At 34.9% G+C, this 25,905-nt stretch overlaps 1 protein-coding gene across 2 annotated transcripts in view; it reads left to right on the top strand.

Annotated features, from left to right (window-relative positions):
- Nucleotides 1-25,905, top strand: part of SCAPER (S-phase cyclin A associated protein in the ER) — a 493,568-nt gene that overhangs the window by 176,053 nt on the left and 291,610 nt on the right. For both annotated transcript variants that reach the window (XM_060170191.1, XM_060170192.1), the window contains exons 16-20: nucleotides 5,792-5,947; nucleotides 11,140-11,282; nucleotides 17,125-17,206; nucleotides 19,241-19,393; nucleotides 20,181-20,288. In XM_060170191.1, coding sequence (XP_060026174.1) covers nucleotides 5,792-5,947; nucleotides 11,140-11,282; nucleotides 17,125-17,206; nucleotides 19,241-19,393; nucleotides 20,181-20,288 — 642 coding nt within the window. The remainder of the gene's footprint in view (nucleotides 1-5,791; nucleotides 5,948-11,139; nucleotides 11,283-17,124; nucleotides 17,207-19,240; nucleotides 19,394-20,180; nucleotides 20,289-25,905) is intronic.

The raw sequence follows: 25,905 nt of genomic DNA on the forward strand, positions 1-25,905 counted from the left end.
TTGTCTTTCTTAACTTTACAGATATTATTCTTACATTAGATCATCTTAACTTGTTCTCCATGTTCAAAAGTTATTACTTACACATAAATTTTCATTTTAAAGTCCATATTAACTGTGATTATAGCAAGCCTTTCCTCTGTTAGTGATTCGACTTTTTACCATCTTTGCTCTGTTTCATGCTTTTTCTAATTTAATTAATTCTGTGATTGTGTTACTTTGGCCTAAGTTTCCTTAACTCTCTAGTCTTCCTTTATTTTATCATGTCATTTTATCATCTTTTTTGCACCTTTAAATTCAGGTTCGTGTTGACTTCTTTTTACATTACAAAGTTTGCCTAGGAGATATTCTGCTGTTTCTTTGGTTATGTTTTCTTCCAGTTAATTTCCAGGAAACGTCTTATTTATTTTTTTACTTACTTACAGTTTGATTAATATATCATTGACATATCAAAATTGTATTTATTAAGGTGTACAACTTGATTTTTTTTTGTTTTTTCAGTACGCGGGCCTCTCACTGTTGTGGCCTCTCCCGTTGCGGAGCACAGGCTCCAGACGCGCAGGTTCAGCGGCCATGGCTCATAGGCCTAGCTGCTCTGTGGTATATGGGATCTTCCCGGACCAGGGCATGAACCCGTGTCCCCTGCATCGGCAGGCGGACTCTCAACCACTGCGCCACCAGGGAAGCCCACACTTGATATTTTGATATACATATACATTGTGGGATGATCGCTACAATCCAACTAATTAAAATATCTGTTACCTCTACTTGGTTACTGTGTGTGTGTGCGTGCACACACACTAAGAAGATTTCAGACCTATCTTCTTAGCAAATTTCAAGTATATAGTACAGTACTATTAACTATTATCACCATGCTGTACATTACGTCTCCAGACATATTCAACTAGCATAACTAAAATTTTGTAGCATTTGACCAACATCACAGATTGTATTTTTTATGCTGCTTTTGCACATTCTTCCTCCTCCCTCTGAATTTTATTTTATTTATTTTGTCTGGAGCATTAGGTCTCATTTCTTTTTCTTTCATCTTGATTATGTTTAACATGTGACCCTTGATACATTATGATTAATTTTCCTTGAGCATACCTGTTTGTCTTATACTTTCAGTATACCTTGAGAAATGATTATATTGTTAATTTACTTATGAAAGTAGTTACATGGAATGGAGATTGGGAAATCTTTGCTAGAACTGTATTCAAACTTTGTTGTTTCAGTTTGTAACATATCTAGTGATAGATTTTATTTCATCCAACATGGATTCCTGGAGTCTATACTTCTTTCAGAGAGAGTAAGCTTCAGAATTTGTTTACTTCCCAATTTCACTCTACCTTTTTCACTGTGGCATGTCTTCCTTCTGGCTTTCAAGAATGAGAAATTTGACCCCAACAGACATTTTCCAGTTTTTTATCATTAACTGTAGTTTACTCATAAAAACTTTACTCTCCTTTACCATTGATCTATATTTCCGTTTTTGTGCCAGTACCATACTGCCTTGATTACTGTAGCTTTGTGGTATAGTTTGAAGTCGGGGAGCCTGATTCCTCCAACTTCATTTTTCTTTCTCAAGATTGCTTTGGATATTTGGTGTCTTCCACGTTTCCATATGAATTGTAAATATTTTGTTCTAATTCTTTGAAGAATGCCATTGGTAGTTTGATAGGGATTGCATTGAATCTGTAAATTACCTTGGGTAGTATGTTCATTTTCACAATATTGATTCTTCCAGTCCAAGAACATGGTATATTCCTCCATCTGTTTATTCATCTGTGGTTCCTTTCATCAGTGTTTTATAGTTTTATGAGTACAAGTCTTTCGCCTCCTCAGGCACATTTATTCCTGGGTATTTTATTCTTTTTGTTGCAGTGGTAAATGGGAGTGTTTCATAAATTGCTCTGTCTGATTTTTCATTGTTGCTGTATAGGAATGCCAGAGATTTCTGTGCATTAATTTTGTATCCTGCAACCTCATCAAATTCATTGATTAGTTCTAGTAGTTTTCTGGTGGCATCTTTAGGATTTTCTATTTACAGTGTCATGTCATTGGCAAACAGTAACAGTTTTACTTCTTCTTTTCCAATTTGTATTCCTTTTATTTCTTTTTCTTCTCTGATTGCTGTGGCTAGGACTTCCAAAACTATGATGAATAAGAGTGGTGAGAGTTGACATCCTTGTCTTGTTCCTGATCTTAGTGGAAATGATTTCAGTTTTTCACCATTGAGTATGATGCTTGCTGTGGTTTTGTCATAAACGGCCTTTATTATGTTGAGGTAGGTTCTCTCTATGCCCATTTTCTGGAGAGTTTTTATCATAAATGGGTGTTGAATTTTGTCAAAAGCTTTTCCTGCATCTATTAGGATGATCATATGGTTTTTATTCCTTAATTTGTTAATCTGGTGTATCACATTGATTGATTTGCATATATTGAAGAATCCTTGCATCCCAGGGATAAATCCCACTTGATCATGGTGTATGATTCTTTTAATGTGCTGTTGGATTCTGTTTACTAGTATTTTGTTGAGGATTCTGCATCTATGTTCATCAGTGACATTGGTTTGTAATTTTATTTTTTTATGATAATCTTTTTCTGGTTTTGGTATCAGGGTGATGGTGGCTTCATAGAATGAATTTGGGAGTGTTTCTCCCTCTGCAGTATTTTGGAAGAGTTTGAGAAGAATGGGTGTTAGCTCTTCTCTAAATGTTTGATAGAATTCGCCTGTGAAGCCATCTGGTCCTGGACTTTTGTTTCTTGGAAGATTTTTTTTTTGTGTGGTACGCGGGCCTCTCACTGTTGTGGTCTCTCCCGTTGCGGAGCACAGGCTCCGGACGTGCAGGCTCAGCGGCCATGGCTCACTGGCCCAGCTGCTCCGCAGCATGTGGGATCTTCCCGGACCGAGCACAAACCCATGTCCCCTGCATTGGCAGGCGGACTCTCAACCACAGCGCCACCAGGGAAGCCCTTGGAAGATTTTTAATTATGGCTTCAATTTCATTACTTGTGTTGGGTCTGTTTATATTTTCTAATTCTTCCTGGTTCAGTCTTGGAAAGTTTTACCTTTCCAACAATTTGTCCATTTTCTTGTGATTGTCCATTTTATTGGCCTATAGTTGTTTGTAGTAGTATCTTATAATCCTTTGTGTTTCTGTGGTGTCAGTTGTGATTTCTCATTTTTCATTTCTAATTTTATTGATTTGAGTCCTCTCCCTTTTTTTCTTGATGAGTCTGGCTAAGGGTTTATCAATTTTGTTTATCTTCTCAAAGAAACAGCTTTTAGTTTTATTGATCTTTGCTATTGTTTTCTTTGTTTATATTTCATTTAATTATGTTAGTGGGAGTGTAAATTGATATAACCACTATGGAAAATGGTGTGGAGGTGTCTTAAAAAAATTAAAAATAGAACTACCATATGACCCATCAATTCCACTACTGAGCATATACCCTAAGAAAACCATAATTCAAAAAGAGTCATGTACCACAGTGTTCATTGCAGTACTATTTACAATAGCCAGGACATGGAACCAACCTAAATGTCCATCGACAGATGAATGGATAAAGAAGACGTGACACATACAATAGAGTATTACTCAGCCATAAAAAAAATGAAATCGAGTTATTTGTAGTGAGGTGGATGGACCTAGAGTCATACAGAGTGAAGTTAGTCAGAAAGAGAAAAACAAATACTGTATGCTAACACATATATATGGAATCTAAAAAAACAAAAATGGTACTGATGAACCTAGTTGCAGGGCAAGAATAAAGAGGTAGACATAAGGAATGGACTTGAGGACATAGGGTGGGAGGGCAAAGCTGGGGCAAAGTGAGAGTAGCATCAGCATATATACACTACTGCATATAAAACAGTTGGCTGGTGGGAAGCAGCAGCATAGCACAGGGAGATCAGCTCGGTGTTTTGTGATGATTTAGGGGGGTGGGATAGGGAGGATGGGATGGAGGCTCAAGAGGAAGGGGATATGGGAACATGTGTATGCGTATGACTGATTCACTTCGTGGTGCCACAGAAACTAACACAGTATTGTGAAGCAATTATACTCCAATAAAGATCTATTAAAAAAACTGTACTCTCTAGCAAAACTTGACTGTTCAGACTCAATATATGTGAAGTTGAGGATGAGGTATATAGTTTAATATCTTGTACCTAATTGTCACTTATTTGGTGTATGTTGAAGAAAAATGATTTGTTTGTTTACTTTAAGTTTTGTCATCTCAAACTCATTAGAATAATGTACATACCTATTAAAATTAATGTAACTTGTATAATGTCAAATCACAATGATATTAAGTAATTATAAAATGGTTTCTATAAAAATCTTAATTTGTCTCTTAAAAACATTTCAGCGGAGGCCTAAATAGGCATTTCTCCAAAGAAGACAATATAAATGGCTAACAGGCACATGAAAAGTTGCTCACCATCACTAATTATTAGAGAAATGTAAGTCAAAACTACAATGAGGTACCATCCTACACTGGTCATAATGGCCATCATTAAAAAGTCTACAAATAACAAATGCTGGAGAGGGTGTGGAAGGAAGGGAACCCTCCTACAAAATTGGTGACCATGTAAATTGGTACAGCCACTATGGGGAACAGTATGGAGGTTCCTCAGAAAACTAAAAATAGAGTTGCCATATGATATAGCAATTCCACTCCTGGACATATATCTGGACAGAACTATAATTCAAAAAGATACATGCACCCCTATGTTCATAGCAGCACTATTTACAGTATCCAAGACATGGAAACAACCTAAATGTCCATTGACAGATGAATGGATAAAGAAGATCTAAATATATACAATGGAATATTACTCAGCCATAAAAAGAATGAAATAATACCATTTGCATCTACGTGGATGGACCTAGAGATTATCACATTAAGTGAAGTAAGAAAGAGATGACAAATACCATATGATATCATTATTCGTAGAATCTAAGCTATGACACAAATGAACTTATCTATGAAACAGAATCAGACTCACAGACATAGAGAACAGACTTGTGGTCGCCAAGGGGGAGGGTTGGATTGGGAATTTGGGACTAGCAGATGCAAATTATTGATATTATATATAGAATGGATAAACAACAAGGTCATATTGTATGGCACAGGGAATTATATTCAATATCCTGTAATAAACTATAATGGAAAAGAATATATGTATATGTATAACTGAATCACTTTGCTGTACACCGAAACTAACATAACATTGTAAATCAACTATGCTTCAATTAAAAAAATATATTTCAATGGCAGACCTTTACTCTAAATCAGGGGGCCCCAACCCCCAGGCCGCGGACTGTTAGCAGTCCTGTGGTCTGTTAGGAACCAGGCCACACAGCAGGAGGTGAGTGGCGGCCAACCAAGCGGCTTCATCTGCTGCTCCACATCACTTCCCTTACCACCTGAACAGCACTTGCATTACCGCCTGTACCATCACTCGCATTAATGCCTGAACCATCCTCTCACCACCCCCGTCTGTGGAAAAACTGTCTTCCGCGAAACCAGTCCTTGGCGCCAAAAAGGTTGGGGACCACTTCTTTAAATCACTTCTTACTGCGGCCTATGGGTTTGCTATGTACACTGGATTATTATCCATTTGGGGGATAAGTATTGAAAGAAAAGACTATAAGTCGTTCAGTTTTTGGTCTATGCTTAAAGCTGGTTTGTATTATTATATAAAGACTGTTAAGTTTCTTATTTTTGTGATGTGCCTTAGAATTAACCTGATTTGAAACTCACTTTCTCTTTTTTTTTATTGCAGGTAAACGAAATTGCCTTTATAAATACCCTCGAAGCCCAGAACAAACGCCATGATGTTTTATCAAAATTGAAGGAATATGAGCAGAGGCTTAATGAGTTACAGGAAGAGCGTCAGCGAAGACAGGAAGAAAAGCAAGCACGTGATGAAGCTGTTCAGGTAGAATTTTATTCAGCAAGCATTTATTGAGCACCAGCCATTTCCTAGGCTCTGAGCCAGGTGCTGAGGATACAAAAAGGAGTAAGGCCAAGTCTGTGTTCCCAAGGATGCATGGTTTAGTGTAGCACGGTTTGGAAATGGGAAGTCTGATTGCCAAGGCAGTGTGTACTCCTTCAGAAAGGGTATCAGTGTTTTTGTCAATTTGAATCTCTAGTCTCAACTAGATGAAGGACTAAATTGCTCTGGACAGATTATTATCTATTCTTTTCTAATTGGGTTGGGCAAGAATATGTTCCTTTCTTCCCTTACAAATGGATTGTGTTTGAACCAATGTATATAGCCTTAGTAACTGGGCAATCTTAATGCTTATGACAAGGAGCACCTGTCATATATTGGGCAGTGTCATCAGGTACTTTAACCTCTGTAGCATACCCTAAGTTAGCTACCATTTTCAGGATGGGAAGAAGACTTAACACATAAACTTTAGTGATGGTTTTAAACTATTTAAATCTTCCTCAAGATCAAATATGGATGCAGACATACTTTATCTATTATGACTAATATTTATTTGTTTATTCATTCAGTCATCGTTTATTGAATTACTGCTATAATCTGTGTGCTGTGCTTTGCTCAAGGACATGAAAAAGATATATCCTTGATCTCAATGGGAAGACATATATGTAAACAAATCTTAACCCGTAGGATTAGTGTAACAGTAAAGACGTTTTTGGAAGCACAAAGGAGAACCTGTTACTCAAATTGAGAGTGGCAAAGACGTGAGAACATCAGGAAAAGTTTCCTGGAGGAGGCGGTGCCTCAACTAAGTTTTGAAAACTGAGACAGTCGTAAATGGTGCAAAGTAGGCATTCTATGCAGGAGATGAGTGAGTATGGCATGTAGAGTTAGGGACCTGACCATGAAGAGCTTTGTTATTATGTTAAAAGCTAGGGATGTTATTAATGTTTCATGCTTCTTCATGTCACTGGTAATTTTAGGAAATTAAAATATCATTACAGTTTTCAAGTTTATTGGTTACTTTATGCTCTTTTTGTACACTAGCAAGCAGTCCCATATTCACCCCAATCTCTATTTGATTTGAGTTCAAGGTCTCATTTTAATCTGAGTGTCAAGCTAACTTACGTTTAAAAATACAGGATACTACTTTTAGAGAAACTTTAGCTTTTCCTCTCAAAGGAATAGTAAAAAATTCATTTTTATCATTTAAAAGTTAATTACTCATTAACTAACATTCTTAAATGAGTAAATGAAATAGGATATTTGAATTTTTAATTTGAGCCATCCCTTCAGCTTTATTACTCTTTCTTTTTCTGCATCAAACCAATTTATAAAAATAATTATTTTTTTATACGCCAATAAAGATGTTAAAAAAATAATTATTATTTTGAAAATTGTGTGTTACTTTTGAGCAACCATTAGGCATTAATAATTCAGAAGTAAATGAGATATGATCTTTGCCTTTATGGCAAATAATACAACATAGTGTGAAAGTGTAATAGAAACCTGTACTGTATAGGTTACAGTGGTATCACAGAGTAGGGAATAATTAGCTCTCTTGGTGGGAGGGGAATGTCAGGGAAAGTTCAGTGGAAGAGGTAACTTCTTAACTGGATTTTGGGGGGAAATATATGAGTAATATTGTATATTTTTGAGTAGACATCTTTAGTTACTTTTTCTGCATTTATTTTGCAGATTTGAAGATTTGAAATATAACAGTTATCTTCTGTTTAAAAATGACGACTCTTATTTTATAATTTGGAACATTTATTAAGGCGTAAAGGAAAGCAGTTATTTTCTGAAAGTAGTAAGGAATCTTCTGAACTCACTAACACTTAAAATTTTTTTTGACTACTCAGACTTATTTTTATCTTTAAAAATGTAGAAATTTCCTATGGATTTAATTTTCAGTGAAAAATTTAAAATGTATGTACATAAGTTTAATCGAGATAACTGATACTAGAAAAATTCATTGGTAATATATAACATATATATAAAATTAAAATTTTTTTTAAATATGTAGTCATTACTATATGTGCAAGGAGATAATGCCAAACATTCTGTAAATACAATAATAGTAAGATACTGACTTAATAAAGAATTCAGAGGCCCTCCATCTGCTTTACTTTTATTCTTGAAACATTCACATAAATGTTAAATTGTTAAAGGCAATTGTGATTCTTGTTTTTTGTAAGTGAAATACTAAGTTAATGCTGCCGTCATATATTCTCAATTTCCCTTTTTTGCCATATAAATTATTGATGGATTAGTTTTAAGCCCAGTTTTCTTAGATATTCTGCCTTGTCCTCTTGCCCTAATCTTCTGATTTGTAGGCATAAAGGGCGGGGTTGCAAAATCCTTTCTTAGGCTGCCATAAACACATCGTTGACTGTGAAACAAAGTACATGGGAGTCTGAGAGGTTTCAGAAGGGTTGAGAGTTAGATATCTTTACAGTTCATTTGCTGTAGGTTTATGCTTTTTATTTGTGAGTATATAGATTTATAATGAATATTATAAAGTTACGCTTCATTTTTTAATAGATATTTATCGAACTCCTTCCCTGTACAAGATGCTTTTGTGGGGTACAAAGTTTCCTATCTTTAGGAAACTTAAATTTTAGAAAGGAAAACACTAGGTGAATTTACTAATTTTACTCATTAGGTATACAGTTACCAATTTTCTCTTCCACTTATTAAAAACAGAAATTAGAAGATTGGATATTTTTTGAAGTCCAGTTATTTCTATTAGTACAATGTTGGAGTATTTCTTATATCCGTAAAAACAATCAGCAAGTTGACATCATATTTTTGCGTACAACGTAGCTACATTGCACATACACATAAAGTAACTGTTTGTATATAATATTAATAAATTTCATTTATAAGACCAACTTATAATTTTTAAAAGTATATCCCTCAAGATTTTGGTTTTATAAAATATGAAATGAAAAGTTCTGGTTTAATTCTTTATATTTTATGCTTTAACCTTTTGCATTTTAGTGTGAAAGTTGTGTTTTCAGACATAATGCAGATTTTTTAAAAATAAATTTGAGTTTAAGGGAAAACTCTTTTGTTTGTGTTTTTAAATATTTATTTATTTATTTAGGCTGCACTAGGTCTTAGTTGTGGCACATGGGATCTTCGTTGCGGATGTGGGATCTTTAGTTTCTGCATGTGGAGTTCTTAGCTGTGGCATGTGGACTCATAGTTGCAGCATGTAAACTCTTAGTTGAGGCATGCATGAGGGAATAGTTCCCTGGCCAGGGATTGAACCCAGACCCCCTGCATTGGGAGTGTGGAGTCTTAGCCAATGGACCACCAGGGAAGTCCCTGTTCATGTTTTTTATTGGAGAAAATTTTCTGTACCAGGTTTGATTGTTTTTTACTCTTGAGTTTTTCAGAGAGTATATAACTAAAAAAGTTTCTACATGTTATATTTAGTAATGAGAAATAGCCATAACCAGTTCATGAATAGTATGTTAGAAAGTAAAGACTATATTTAAAATTTAATTGCCCACCTGCAACAGTCTATGATCTGTCAGATGTGCCCTCATGAATTCAGTGCATTCCCTCTAGTTCTCAGGCCCCCTGCCAAAAAAAAAAGAAAGAAAAGAAATAGGGACACTTTTGTGTTACTACTTTAAAAAGGTTTTCTTCCCCTGGGTAGATACAGCTTGTTGTAGATATAAAGTTACCATTGTGAGCTTATTAGTAACTTAGTTAACTATTAGGAATATTAGCATCTCTCCCCAGTGTTATCTAAACAGAAACTGCTTTAGCATTTCTTTTCTGCTCTCATTTACCGAACACTTTACTATGTACTAAACACTTTGCTAAGTACTTACCTGTGTTAATAATTTAGATCTCACAGCAAACTGGGTCTCTTTAAGGTAAAATGACTTGCCCAAGGCTATGTAAGTAGTGGTTACTAGAGCCTAGATCAGTGTAGTGTGTTCCATTTATCATAAAGAGTAGGGACCAGAGAGATGTTGTGTGAGCTCCCTGGGGGATGGGGATGAATTGAAAGAAATATATCAATACATCTAGTAATACGGTGAAAATTAGCTAAGTACTCCTAGTAGGCAAAAATACACAGGAAGTATATATCACAGTATTTTAATGAAGTATCTTCTCCATTAATGATGATGATGATGATAATTATTGAGAATTTAGTATATGCCAACCCCTATGTAAGTGCTTTTCATGTATTATCTCATGTGTGCTTCACAATATCCTAAGAAATAAGCACTATTGTTACTTGTCTTCCAGAAAACTAAGTCACATATATAATATAACTAGACCAGGGTCACCCAGCTGGTAAATAATGTAATCAGGAAACAAAATCAGGGAATCTAATACAGTGTCCACTCTCTTACCCACTATGCTATATTACAATGCCTCTTTCTCCCTGCTACAAGCTTTTCTTCACTTAAGTCCTATATGGAAGCTTAGTTCAGAAATAAAATCTGTTAATTATGCTTTCTTCATCATGTTCTGTTATTTCTATAACCATGTCCAAACACAAGGCTTTAGAAGTGATTAACCATAAAATATGTATCAGGTTCTAATAAGATAGTATCTTGCTTAAAATAGCATTTATTCTTTTTTAAATAAATTTATTTTATTTTATTTATTTTTAGCTGTGTTGGGTCTTCATTGCTGCGTGCGGGCTTTCTCTAGTTGTGGCGAGTGGGGGCTACTCTTCGTTGTGGTGCGCTGGCTTCTCATTGCGGTGGCTTCTCTTGTTGCAGAGCATGGGCTCTAGGCGTGTGGGCGTCAGTAGTTGCAGCACGCTGACTCAGTAGTTGTGGCTCCGGGCTCTAGAGTGCAGGCTCAGTAGTCGTGGCGCACGGGCTTAGTTGCTCCGTGGCATGTGGGATCTTCCCGGACTAGGGCTCGAACCCATGTCCCCTGCATTGGCAGGAGGATTCTTAACCACTGCGCCACCAGGGAAGCCCAGCATTTATTCTTCTAATTATTTGTAACACTGGTAAATGACATATGAAAACCAGATAGTATTGGTATTTGATTTTATTTAAATTCTGAGAAGCATACCTAATGAGAAGCCAGGGATCTATTTGGCTTGAATATATAAGTATATGTCAAAGCTGTGTCACCTTTAATCATTTTCATCTTACACATAATTCTAACATCTTTTAAAATATTTCTGACATTAGGAACGTAAGAGAGCTCTAGAAGCAGAACGGCAGGCCCGTGTAGAAGAATTGTTAATGAAGAGGAAAGAACAAGAAGCCCGAATTGAGCAACAGAGGCAAGAAAAGGAAAAAGCCCGGGAAGATGCTGCCCGGGAAAGAGCTAGGTACTTCATTTGCTATCTTGATTTTGATCCTGATGAACATTTGCAGTGAGTGCATATTCAAATCAAGTCTTGAAGCTATTTGCCGTCATGTAGAATTTTTAGAAAGTGTTACATATACAGAAATGTTATACTGAATTTTGATTTCCAGGAATTAAGACATCCTACTCAAAATGGAAAACTTTTGAAAATTTCTGTTGAATGGGAAACTTGATATTTCAAGATATTTTCAGTTGTAAGAAATAGAATTTGATTCTGGCTAACTTAAGCAAAGTAAATTTTAAGTAAAATATTGGGAGCAAAAGTGATGGGTGGTTAGATGACCAGGCTGGGACATGGTCAAGTATCAGAGACTAGGTCCCAGGAGCCACGGCAGTGGTCTTTTGATGGAAACGGTCTGGTCAACATGTTGCCGCCCTGATTATGTTAAATGACACTCAGCCATCCCTACATTTTAAAATCACTTGTTTAAGATTCAAAGACCAAGGAAAAAGCATTTAATTGGCCAAATTGATTTGTGCTTTTTGATCTTGTTTGTGAAATCCTTTTATACCCTGTGTCATAAGATATTCTTCAAAATGTTATAGTTTTTCAGTTTGACACACATTTAGGTTTTAATTCCTTTTAAGATACCTTTTATGTATGGTATGAATCAAAAATATAAATTTATTTATTTGCATATAAATATCCATTTATCACAGCCCCATTTGTTGAAGAGGGTAGCTTTTAAGAGACTATCCTTGCTGCCTGTTCACGGTCAATTAATCATAGATGTAAGGGTTTATTTCTGGACTCTGTCCTGTTCTTTTGATATCTACATGTCTGTTCTTACTCCAGCACCACACTGTTTTAACTACTGTAGCTTTATAGCAAGTTTCGAAATCAATTAATGTAGGTTCTCTAATGTTGTTGTTCTCTTTCAGAATTGCTTTCCAAATAACTTTTTAGGGTAGGCTTGCCAGTTTCTAAAAAAAGAAAGCTTGCAAGCATTTTTATAGTAATGCCTTGAATCTATAAGTCATTGTGGGAAGAATTGCCATCTTTACAATATTGTATATGATCCATGAATATGGTATGTGTCTCTATCTGCTTTAATTTCTCTCAACAGTATTTTTTAGTTTTTAGAAAATAGGTCTTGCATTTCTTTTCTTAAATATTTTCCTAAGTACTCTTTTTGAAGCCATAGTGAATGGAGTTATTTTATTTCATTTTTGTTAGTATTTTTGCTAGTATGTAGAAATACAATCAATTTTTTATATATTTTATTTTATAATTTTTTATGATCTTGCGCAACTTTCCTATGCGTATTTTCCTATTAGTGTTTTCTTTTTTGCTGCTGTTGTTCTTTAGGATATTTTACATAAAGGCTCATGTCCTCTGCAAATTGAGATTGTTTTACTTCTTGCTTTCTAATACAGATGTCTTTAATTTCTTTTTCTTGCCTTATTGCACTGACTAGATCCTACAATATAACATTAATAGAAGTTGTGACATTGTATATCCTTATTTTGTTCTTGATCTTAGGGGGAAAACATTCAGTCTTTCACTATTACGTATGATGTAGTTGTAGGTTTCTCATAAATCCTCATTATCAGGTTGAAGAAGTTCTCTTCTATTTCTAGTTTATTGAGAGTTTTTAGCACGCATGTACTTTTAATTTGGTTAAATAAATGCTTCTTTGGGGGCATTCACTGAGATGATCATGTAGCTTTCATTTTTTATTAATATGGTTTATTACATTAATTAATTTTTGGATATTAAACCAACTTTACATTCCTGGGTTAATTCGCACTTGTTCGTAGTGTAAAATCATTTTTATGTGTTGTTGAATTCTTATTAAGGATGTATTCATAAGGGATATTGGTGTGTAATTTTCTTGTGATGTCTTTGTCTGGCTTTCATGTCATGGCAATCCTAGCCTCAGAGAATGTGATGGGAAGTGTTTTTTCCTCCACTATTTACAGAAACTCTTTGTGTAGGATTGTTACTTTTTCTTGCTAAATGTTCAATATACTAGTGAAGCCATCTGGGTTTGGAGTTATCTTTTGGGGAAGACTTTAAATTACCAAATAAATTTTTCTTAACATGTTATCAATCTATTGAGATTTTTCTGTTTCTTATTGAGTCAGCTTTGGTAATTTGTGTTTTTCTATGAATTTGTCCTTTTCATTTAGGTTGTGTATTTTTATAAAGTTGTTAATAGCTCCTTATAAGGATTTTAATTTTAGCATGATCTATAGTGATGTTCCTCTTTTCATTCCTTATTTGCTAATTTATGTCTCTCCTCTCTGTCTCTGTCTTTCTGTCTCTCTGTCTCTTGGTAGTCTAGCTAAAGGTTTATACATTTTGTTGATCTTTCCAAAAAACCAGCTTTTGGTTTCTTTGAATGTCTACATTATGTTTCTGTTTTCTGTTACATTGATTTCCACTTTGATATTTATCATTTCTTTCCTTCTGCTTATTTTGGATTTGATAAGCTTTGCTTTTCCTACTTTTATAAAGTCAAAACTTAGTTGATTAATTTTAGATATTTCTGCATTTCTAATATAAGCATTTGAATTACCAGTTTTCTTCTTAGCACTTCTTTAATTTCATCTCATCAGTTTTGATACATTGTATTTTTATTTTCATTCAATTCAAGATTTTTTCTAATATTTCTTATGATTTCTGATTCCTGAGTTATTCAGAAGCATGTTATTTAGTTTCCAAATATTTGGAATGTCTCCTGTTTTTCTGTTTTCTAATTAAATATTTTGTGGTTGAAGAATGTTTTCTGTATGATTTCAGTCCTTTTAAATTTATTGAACTTATTACTTTATGGTCTTGAATGTAGACTATCCTAGGGAATGTTCTGTGTGCTCTTGGAAAATATGTGTATTCTGCTGTTTTGGATGAGTGTTCTCTAAATGTCAGTTAAATAGTTAGTTGATAGTGTTTAGTCTTCTGTATACTTACTGATTTTCTGTCTAGTTGTATTAATTCTTGAGATAGAGTTATTGAAATCTCCAAAAATAATTGTTGAATTGTCTATTTCTCTTTTCAGTTTTGACAGTTTTTTGCTTCATGTATTTTGGTGCCTTAGTATTAAAGGCATGTAATTTATACTTATTATAACTCCTTGAAGTATTGACCCTTTTATCATTATGAAATATCCCTCGTTGGGTTTTTAAAAAAATATTTGTCTTAAATTTTTCTGTCTAAAGGGAAACATTTTTTTGTGTCTTTGTATCTAAAGTGTGTCACTTATATATAGTTGAGGTTTCTTTTTATGTCTGGCCTTCTATTTTCTGCCTTTTGATTGTTTAGTCCATTCTTATTTAATGTAATTTATTGATATGACTGAATTTAATGTCTGCCATTTTGATATTTGTTTTCTGTATGTCTCAAGTTATTTTTCTCCTTTACTGTCTTCTTTTTTGTTAAACCAGTACATTTTAAAAATTATTGATTTATTTAGTTTTGGCTGTGTTGGGTCTTCATTGCTGTGTGTGGGCTTTCTCTAGTTGCCGCCAGCGGAGGCCACTCTTCGTTGCGGTGCCTGGCCTTCTCATTGCAGTGGCTTCTCTTGTTGCGGAGCCCGGGCTTTAGGCGCCCAGGCTTTGGTAGTTGTGGCGCACAGGCTTAGTTGATCTGCGGCATGTGGGATCTTCCCGGACCAGGGCTCAAACGTGTGTCCCCTGCATTGGCAGGGGGATTCTTAACCGCTGTGCCACCAGGGAAGTCCCTCAACCAGTACTTTTTAGGGCATCATTTACATTTTTATCTTGATTTTAAAAACTGTATTACTTTAGTTATTTGCTTAGTGTTTGCTTTCTTTATTACAGTATTCATCTTGACTTATCACAAACTACTTCACGTTAAAATTAACTTAATTTTGGTAAAATAGAACAACTTTGTTCCAATATAGCACTATGTCTTTTTCTTCTTGTATTGTCATATATATTACATCTATATATGTCATAAACTCAACAATACAGTGTTACGATTTTTTAAATGCAGTCCCACATTTTTCAAAGGAATTAGAATAATAGAGAAAATGTATTTGTAGATTCCTTTATATTTATCCTCATATTTATCATTTCCTGTGTATTTCATTTCTTTCTGTGGATTCAAGTTACCCTTTGGCATATCTTTTTAGCTAGATGGACTTCCTTCGGTATTTCTTGTAAGGCAGGTTTGCTTTCATTGAATTATCTTGGTGTTTGCTTATCTGGGAATATTTTTATTTTGGCTTCCTTTTGAATGGTAGTTTTGATGGATATAGAATTCTTGGTTTTTCTTTCAGTACTTTGAATCTTCTTACTTTTGTTGTTTCTCATGAAAAGTCAGCCATTAATCATACTGTTTTTCCTCTGTATATGGTGAGTTGTTGGGGTTTTTTTCCTGTTTTCAAAATTTTCTTTTTGACTTAGTTTTTCACGAGTAGGTTGGTTCTCTTCATGATTATCCTACTCTACATTAATGCTTTTCATAAAGTTTGGAAAGTGGCCACTATTTCTTCAGATATTTAATTGTCATTTCTCTTCAGGTTCTTCTGAGTTGTAACAGTTTCTCAGACTTTCCATGGTTTTGATGACCTTGACAGTTCTGAGTAGTGGTTAAGTATTTTGTAGACTTTTCCTCTCAAGATTTGTCTGATGTTTTTCTCATGATTAGACTGAGGTTATGGGTTTTGGGAAGAAGAGCACAGGGGTGAATGTGAATTAACCATTTTTAAGATGTCTAAGGTTCATACTGTCACCTTAACTTATCACTGATTTTGTTAACCTTGATCACCTGGCTAAGGTAGTATTTGTCAGATTTCTCCACTGTATAGTTTAAAAATTTCCCTATGCTGTCCTCCTTGGAAGCAAGCCTATGCTGAAGAGATGGGGAGTTATTCTCTACCTCCTCAAGACACAAATTCATACATAAATTATTTGCAGTTCTTCTGTACAGGATATTTGTTCTCCCATTTATTTATTAAATTCCTTTGTTATGTCAACGGGGACTCGTTTATATTTGTATTATACTATGGGTTACAAACCAGTATTATGGTATTTATTTTGTGCTCAAATTGTTTCACCTTTGGACATTGGAAGCTTTTTCGTTTGACCCCTGCTTGCCTTTGACATACTTCATCATTTTGTTTTTTTGAGTACTTCCTTACTTCCTGGCACTGCAAGATGCTTCAAATTCATCTTATATTTTCCCTGCTCCATCCCTAGAAAGCCATTTGTTTAAGGACTCCTAGTTCCTATCGTTGGAAAGTTCTTAAAAAACGTTTTCTCTTTCTCTGTTGAGATTCTCTATCTGTTGAATCATTGTCACAATATTTTTCCTTAGGTTGGCATACTTTCTTTTAATTCTTATAATGTATTTATAATACCAAATAAATCTAGCATATGGCCTCATTCAGAGAGTTTCATTTGACTGCATTTTTCTTAAACATGGTCATACTTCTTTGTATGTCTTATAATTTGTTTGTGATTGATTCCTCTCGTATTCTCTTTGTCTTTGTGAATTTTTGCCTTTTCTATTCCTTTCATATTGTTTTATAGGTTTTTGGAAGGGAAAAGAGATAAATATATATTTTCAATATGCCATATTTAAATGACAGCCCAGAGCTAGTATTTAAACCCATTCTTGGGTCCAGAAACCTACTTTTATAAATAATAATGTCTGTTGCTTCCCAAATGTTTAATGAGCAATAATATATCTGAGACTTAATAGGCATTCAGAAAAAAATAATTTAAAAAACTCTCTAGAATATATAAGCCTATGTGTCCTAATTGTATTTTTTTAACCTCATGAAATTTGTTACTCCAAGCAGTTGAGTTTATAATTTTTAAATATCTTCTTATAGAGACAGGGAAGAACGATTGGCAGCACTCACAGCTGCTCAACAAGAAGCTATGGAAGAGCTACAGAAAAAAATTCAGCTCAAGGTAGGAATATTATATATTTTAATTTGAAATTTTAGAGCTATTTTAATGTAGCATGAGATTAAAATTTTATCGATTTAATTAATTGTATAAAAACTGAATTAGGGGCTTCCCTGGTGGCACAGTGGTTGAGAGTCCGCCTGCCGATGCAGGGGACACGGGTTCGTGCCCCGGTCCGGGAAGATCCCACATGCCGCGGAGCGGCTGGGCCCGTGAGCCATGGCCGCTGAGCCTGCGCGTCCGGAGCCTGTGCTCCGCAACAGGAGAGGCCACAACAGTGAGAGGCCCGCGTACCGCAAAAAAAAAAAAAAAAACTGAATTAGGGCTTCCCTGGTGGCGCAGTGGTTAAGAATCCACCTGCCAATGTAGGGGACATGGGTTCAAGCCCTGGTCCGGGAAGATCCCACATGCCACGGAGCAACTAAACCCGTGCGCCACAACTACTAAGCCTGCTCTTTAGAGCCCGGAGACACAACTACTGAAGCCCGTGCACCTGGAGCCTGTGCTCCACAACAAGAGAAGCCACTGCAATGAGAAGCACACGCACTGCAACAAAGAGTAGCCCCCACTCGCCACAACTAGAGAAAGCCCACGTGCAGCAACAAAGGCCCAATGCAGCCAAAAATAAATCAATAAAATAAATAAATTTATTTAAAAAAGAAAAGAATCAGTCATATTTCTTTTAAAAAAACTGAATTAATTTGTATTCCTAATATCGGTATTTGGAGAATAAGACATATGGTTTTGGCTATGATCAATTCCAACTCAACTATCTGAAAACTGAAATTATTTTAGTAAGATAAAGCAATTGACAGAAAAAATGTAAAGGAATTTGAGCATTTCTTGATTTTAGTAATTAATTTGTTAATGACTTGAAGACATTGCTACTAGCTTTCTTATATGCATAGACTTTTAATTATTTAGAAATAAACTAAAAGATTATTTCAATGTTTATGAATTGCACAGTTGTTGCTTGGGAGATTATGATAAGCTGATATTTTCTAGAAAATCTTTACCATTAGTAGTTTCTAGCAGTATGATATTTTACATTGTGTCACAATTATTTACATGTTGGGTTTTCACAGGGGTAGTAAATTCCAGGGAGTAGAGAACGCTATTTTACTATTTGCATAGCTCTAGAACTTTATCATGTATTTAAATTTAATGCAGCAAATATTTATTGAGTCTTGTGCGAGGCATGGGGATACAGAGATGAGTAAGACATGGTTCTCAGTTTCAAGAACTCAATCTAGTGTGAGATTCAGATGCTAAGCAGATAATTTCCATATGGATAGAGTGCTATGGAGTGCTATGAAAGTACAGAGGAGGATACTAAGCTAACATGAAGAATTTCAGAAGTCAGGGAAATAATTTTAGAGAATAATTTGTGAGCTGAGTCTTGAAAGAAAGATGAATTGAATAGGTAGATGGGTGGGATGGCATCCAGCCGTATGAAATGGTATGAGCACAAAGTCAGAAGTCTGAAATAGTGTTTTTTAGTTGGTTTATTTTTTGTTTTCTGGGAAGTCACTGGAGTCGATGTGGGTAAAGGTCTGTGTCATGATGGGCCTTGTCTGCTGTGATGATGAGCTTGGTCTTTACCTGTGGGGCAACATTTCCCATAGTGTGTTCCAGGAAGTGCTTCTCAAAAGTATGTTGTCGTCAAATAAGTGTGTAAAATGTTGCTTAGTGTAAGCTAGCTTTATTGAGTCATAATGCACAGTGACAAGCTGGAGTAAGTAAGTAGCTTTAACTTAATATTTTCCAAGTTTATTTGACCATAGAACCTCTTCCACAAAATATCAACACTTATTAATAACCCACAGTATAATTCCATGAAGTACACTTTAGGAAATATTACTGTGCATGTAGGAGATATTAAAGGGCTTTATGTAGGTTCTTGTCCTCAGTGTCCAAGTTAATACTGCATTAAGACATTTTGTTATATTAGAAAGTTTAATGGAAATATTACTTTTTCAAGTTCTCAGTATAACTTGAATAAATTTCTGTATTCTCACACTTCGACTTCATTTACAGCATGATGAAAGCATTAGAAGGCACATGGAACAGATTGAGCAGAGAAAAGAAAAAGCTGCTGAGTTAAGCAGTGGACGACATGCAAATACTGATTATGCCCCCAAATTGACCCCTTATGAAAGAAAGAAGCAGTGTTCTCTCTGCAATGTCCCGGTAGGTTGTCAGTATCAGTATTGTTATGATACGTTATAATTTATTTACTAAAGTTTATTGAACTATGGAAATATATTCTCCCACTCTTTTAAAAGTCATACTAAGGCATCTGCTGACTACCGTGGATTTCTTTCACGATTTTTATGCAAAGTAAGTAAGTAGTACAAAAATAGTATCAGCAGTTAGGAGTAGCAGTGCAAAGAACCAAAGCATGCAGTTGCTGCTAAAATGGATGTATACCTGCTTAATGATAGCCCAAGTCAATATTTTTGGGTATTATGACCACAGAAGAAAAGGAACATTTTCAGTGCTGAAACTTGAACCTTGATACTTAGAAGAAATGATACTCTGTTAAGGTTGGCTTTGATGACATGCCTTTTTGACCATGTGTCTTCTGGATCAGAGGTCCCCAACCTTTTTGGCACCAGGGACCAGATTTCGTGGAAGACAGTTTTTCCACGGACAGGGGAGGGGGGATGGTTCAGGTGGTAACGGAAGCGACGGGGATCGGCAGATGAAGCCGCTTGCTCGCTGGCCGGTCACCTGCCGCCTTTCACCTCCTGCTCTGCGGCCCAGTTCCTAAGAGGTCCAGTAACGGTCCGCGAACCCGGGGTTGGGCACCCCTGTTCTAGAGGATTCTCAGAATTGTATTCTAAAGAAAATATTTTTAAGACTAATATGTAAATGCTAGAGTGATCACAACTTGCATGTAGTATACTGGATAGAATGTGTAATATTTAAGATATAATTATATGTTCATTACATTGCTTTGATTTTATGCTTTTAGATCTCTTCAGAGGTGTATCTTTTTAGCCACATTAAAGGAAAAAAACACCAGCAAGCTGTGAGAGAAAATAGCAGCATCCAAGGGCGTGAACTTTCAGATGAGGAAGTGGTAAGCTTTAATTTTGTTCATTTATTGAGTACCTTCTATGTGCTTTTCTATTATGAAGAAATCCATGTTCATATGTATTTCTGTGATTATTTAAAACTATATTTAATATTTAATAACTACTACAATATAGTATACAAATGTCCTTATCTTAGTATATATATTAAAAGAAACATAGAAATAAGAATTTAATACTGTTTATATAATTTCAGTGCAAAAAAAGGTTTATGGTATTTTAATAATTTAAAAATATTAATAATTTAAATTTTTTAATAATTTAGTGATGTTCTATGTTTCTTGGAAAACAGTTAACATTATAAAAATCATATAAATTGATAATTTTGTATCAGTACAATACTTAGAAATTTTTGGAAATGCATTATTTATCTACCTATAATTGCTATTTACATGGAATTTAGATTTGTATAAGTAGTTTTATAAATGTTTTTCACTCGACTGTTATTGAGATATGTATGACATTACTAATCTCTGAATTTGTTGGTTCTATTTTTAATAGAAAATTTCTAAACATACCCAAAGATGAGAAATTCATGTTTGTCAAGCATCTTTTAAGATGTCCAGGAAAGGTTATTGTGGTTCTTTGAGGGCAGTACTTGTGTGTATGTGCACATGTGTGTTTAACTCTTTTTTGAAGTAGAGCATATATTAATAGAATACACAAATTTAAAGTATATAGCTTGATGAATTTTTACATTTGTTCCACTCATATCAGCACATAAATAATTTCTTGAACCCCAGAAGGCTCCCTCATGCTCCATCTCAGTCGTGCCCCCAAAAGGTAACTGTTCTCTGACTACTAGCACAATCAATTAGTCTTGCCTGTTCTTGAACTTCATATAAATGATATCATACAGTATGTACTTTTTGTACCTGGCTTCTTTCACTCATCCTTAAGTCTGTGAGATTGATCCCTAACATTTATATGAAGCTATAGTTCATTCTTTTTCTTGGGTTTTTGTCAGTGCTCTCCAGGCAAAGACCATCAGGAACACATCTACAGTTGAATAAAATTAGGTTTATTGACTTGTTAAAAGAAGGGAAAATGCACACTATGGGAAGTTATAGTGTCTCAATAATGTGTTAGAAAGGACTTATTATAGGATTTGGATCTTTGCTAGGTGACCTGGAGGTTGGGGGGAGTGTTCAAGGACGTGGGACTTTGCTCTGGAATGGATACTGTCAGGAAGCAGGGGTAATTCTGTGGATGGTTCTTAATAAATCTTACCTAGGTAGGAGGAACAAAGCTGCTGTTTTCTCCTAAGTTTCTGGATATGACCAGTGTTTGAGGGGAAACTGCACATGGTTAATTTGGCTCACTTCTTTATGATTCCTCCTTTTAAGGATTTTTGCCCCTCAAGTTCCAACTATTTTGACAGCTCTAAACCAAATTCTGTCTCCTCAGCTTAGTAAGACTGCCACTTTCACCTTGCACTGTTCTCTCATGCCAAAAATTGGCATAAGCCCTTAGGGAAAAATCCAGAGTGAATGTGGAGCTCGCCTCATGTGCTTCCCTCCTTTTAGGGATCATGGTCTCTCAAGTTCTGGCTGTGTTGGCTGTTCTTTAATGCCTTTAAATAGATGTTTTGTATATTTTGTGCAACTTTTGGAGTTGGAAGATTAGTCCAGTATAAGCCAGTCACTGTGGCTGAAATTGGAAGTCTTTAAATGTTTAATTTCTCTAATAGCCATTATTTGACATAATGCTTTACACATAGTATGGTATTTAATAAGAACTCATTTAGTTGAGTTGAACTGAAAGGTTATACAGAATGGCTTTAGGTACCATTAATAAAGGTGAAATAAAAAATGGAACTAATCATCTATTTAGTTTACCTGAAATAATTTTTTTGCCTTGTAATCAAATCGTATGGGTATTTTAAGAGAGAGTAACATGGAATTTTTTTTTTTTTTACTTGAATCATTCATGTGATTATCCCCATTCTCTACTTAAGTTTACTGTTTAGAGCTAGAGTCAAGTTTATGTGTGTTCCACTATGAAAAAAAATTCTCAATTGCTTCATTAATTAGAATTTAATTATTCCCATTATAAAGGAAATTCTTCCACTTATAAAAATTGTTTGTAACTAAGTTCTCTTAATAAAAAAAACTAAATATATTATTCAATTTACAAAAAAATATTTTAACTTTTTGTGGAGCACTGCTATTATGTAAACTGGAATCTAAATTTTATGTGTTTTTATCTCAATGAGAGAAGTAGAGAAGGAAAGAATAATTCATGTACTTTGGAAGAAAAATGTGTAATATTATCTAACTTTTTTAGCTACTAAAGCATAGTTTGATGTTTAGCTGTTGTGGTTTGAGATTTGATCGATGTATTCATTTTGTGTACTGTTTCAGTATAAAAGTATTAAATTTTCTTTAAGTTCTCAATTCATGTAGTTGTTCTTGGTTATAGCCCATTTTTCCTGAAAACAAGTGTGCAATGTAGTTGTGTAATACAGAAAGGCAATTTTATATTTACACACACGCGTCATTTTTAATCAGCAAAGGTATCTATAGTAAACATACTTGTTCTACTTAAAGTTATTACTTGTCATCTGTGATGTCTTTATATTATATACACTTTATCTGTGACCCTTCTTCTTTGACATATAAGATTTTATTTATACCACCTCTGACCTAATAAAATTGGACCTTTGACCTTATGCACTTGACATATCAGATAACTTACTCTTGATCTCTGACACATTTTGTTTCAAGCCTGTTAAACATAATAGGTAGCTGCCCAGCAAGAAAGGTTTAATGTTTTGTGTTTTTATTGTAATTTGACCAGGAAATTTTTCTTATGTTTCTTGAGACTTCACAAAAAGAGCTGTTACATGTTTGATTTTTTTTCTCTTTCATCATCCTAGAATGCAAACGATAAAAGTACGTGATTTTTAAAGGTCAAAAGAAACTGGTGCTAGTTTAAATACATTCCAAAATTTAATTTTTCAGCACATTACTAGAGAAATAGTGAAGTATTAGTTTTAATTAAAACTCTGATTTCTTTTGTGATCCTGTTTTCACACTCTCTGAGGAAGCTGATAGTAATTTTTGTAGGACTTGCATAAAGTACATTTAATTCCATATAGAAAATGAAATTAAAAAGGTTTAAAAAATTTTTTTTAAGTTATCCATTTCTGTGTTTGTGAGACTTCTTGGCCCTAAAAGCATATACATTATACCTGTTTGTCAACCGTGTTATTTAAATATAGAGAAAATAATAGTTTATTTTCATTTAATTCATGGAAAGTATGAAAACAACTTTTATGAAGAATCTTAAGTTATAATTTAGTGAATGTTTACAACCAAGTGTGATTTTACAAATCCCAAATTAGTATTTCTGCTTGGAAAATTATGCTAATTAGGTGATTGAAGGAAAAAATGAAAATTTTAATTAGTAAAAATATAAAGATATCACTGTATTTAATGGGATATAAGCCAATCTCTTTGGCTAGAGTGTGCCTGGCATTGATGTGGAAGAAGTAGTAAAGGGCTTCCCTGATGGCGCAGTGGTTAAGAATCCACCTGCCAATACAGGGGACACGGGTTTGAGCTCTGGTCTGGGTAGATCCCACTTGCCGTGGAGCAGCTAAGCCCGTGTGCCACAACTACTGAGCCTGCGCTCTAGAGCTTGCAAGCCACAACTACTGAAGCCCTTGTGCCACAACTACTGAAGCCTGCGCGCCTAGAGCCCGTGCTCCTCAACAAGAGAAGCCACCGCAATGAGAAGCCCGCGCACCACAAGGGAGAGTAGCCCCCGCTCACCGCAACTACAGAAAGCCCGCGCACAGCAACGAAGACCCAACGCAGCCAAAAATAAATAAATTAATTAAAAAAAAAAAAGAGGTAGTAGATGTCTCCCAGAATTGATGGCAGTCTGAGAAATAATAGATAACTCCGTAATTCCTAATAGATTCATTTTCTTTTTACCTTGGTTATTATGTTTGTAGAAGCACAAGTATTTACTCTCTTTTAATAATCATGTTAGGAAAATATCTTCTTTGCCTTCCAACAGAAAATCAAGTCAAATTAAAAAACTAGAACTTATTTAGAATGGATCTTCATTTCCCCCCAATACTTCAATAAGTACATTTTATGTTAGTTTGAGAAATGATGTAAAAACATCTTACCCTTTCTTATAGGACATAGTTTCCATTGCCTTCATTTTCTGTTTAATAGGCTGGGAAAATTTTTATAGTTGTGTGTGTATATAATTCACACACACATATAGCTGATTGTTAATGTGTATATTTCTTCTCACTTTTGGAATTCTTATGGTGGTAAATTCACTTGCATTGTACCTGGGATTTGCAGAGAATATGTAGCTATCTATCTATAGCCGATTTAGTCTTCTTCATTGGTTCAAGGAAGAAATTTTTTTTTTTAAGGAAGAAATTTTAAGTAGGCAACCAGTTTATTTTAAACCGTAGTTTGATCTGGTAATTTAATTAGTTTCCATAGTTAGTACCCAGCCTCTTTTATAACAATCCTTGGTCCCCATCCTCTTTCTTATTTCCTTAAGATGGCATCTTTGCGTATCGAAGAGTATGGCATATGTAACCCCATGTTAGGAGGAAAAGTTGGGATCGTACTACATCGTATCTTCTGTCTTTTCTGATTTCCAGTGTGAGTTGCTTGTTTACCTGTTCACTTAGTTTACTTAGGGCCACCGATCTGGAAGGGTGGCTAGTGAACTCTTGATCTATTCTTTCCACTTGGACGGTGTTTCAGTGGAGCATCAGCCATTTATTTACCTCCTCCTGATCAGGCCACCCCTTAGTTCTCTCTGTTTTCATATCTCTGAGACTTTACCATAACCTCCATTCTGGCCCCTGGCATCCTACTGGCTTCTATCACATAAGAACTAAGGGCATTTGGGGAAAGCTAAACCACACAGCACAGCCATATTAATGGACCATACCCTATTTGGTGCCAGGGACACCTAGAGAGACAGTTTCTTTTGAGAATCAAAATAATACTTCTGTCATTACTCTGATTTAGCTAACACACCTATCTCCCTTGGGACACACTTTTTTTTCCTCCTTTCATCTGCAAACTTTTTTGGCTAGAAAGAAGTAAAATTTACTTTAACCTCTCTTTCCTCCTTATTCTAACCAAGTAACTAAGCCTTAAGGTTGCAAAAGGGAACTTTCTCTATACTTTGAAGTAAATGCTATAGGAATCCTCCAAGCTTGATTATTGACATGCTAAAGGGCAAAGTAAATAAATTTATTAAACCTCAGGATATTAGCTTGGCTTATAAAACTCTTCTCTTGCTGCATATATCTGTTCTGCATATCTAAAGTTGATTATAAGGTGCTTTTTTTCTTTTATTTATTTTGGAACAAATTATAATCACCTGTCTAGCTGGGTTGAAATGGGCAAAGGCCATGTGCTAAGGAAGGTAAAATGGATAATCACATTAATAATTTTGAAATAGTACTCCAGTGATACCTGTTTCTCATGCTTCTTCTAATGTTACGTGTTGTGCTTTCACTGCTAATCACTGTCTCAGTATTTCTTCCATTGATCTTTGCTTTTAAACAGTTGCTCTATTATAAAATGCATTTTTAAATAGGTAACAAATAACTGC

The sequence above is a fragment of the Lagenorhynchus albirostris genome, chromosome 1 (genome assembly GCF_949774975.1).
Source record: "Lagenorhynchus albirostris chromosome 1, mLagAlb1.1, whole genome shotgun sequence".
Taxonomy (NCBI): Eukaryota; Metazoa; Chordata; class Mammalia; order Artiodactyla; family Delphinidae; genus Lagenorhynchus; species Lagenorhynchus albirostris.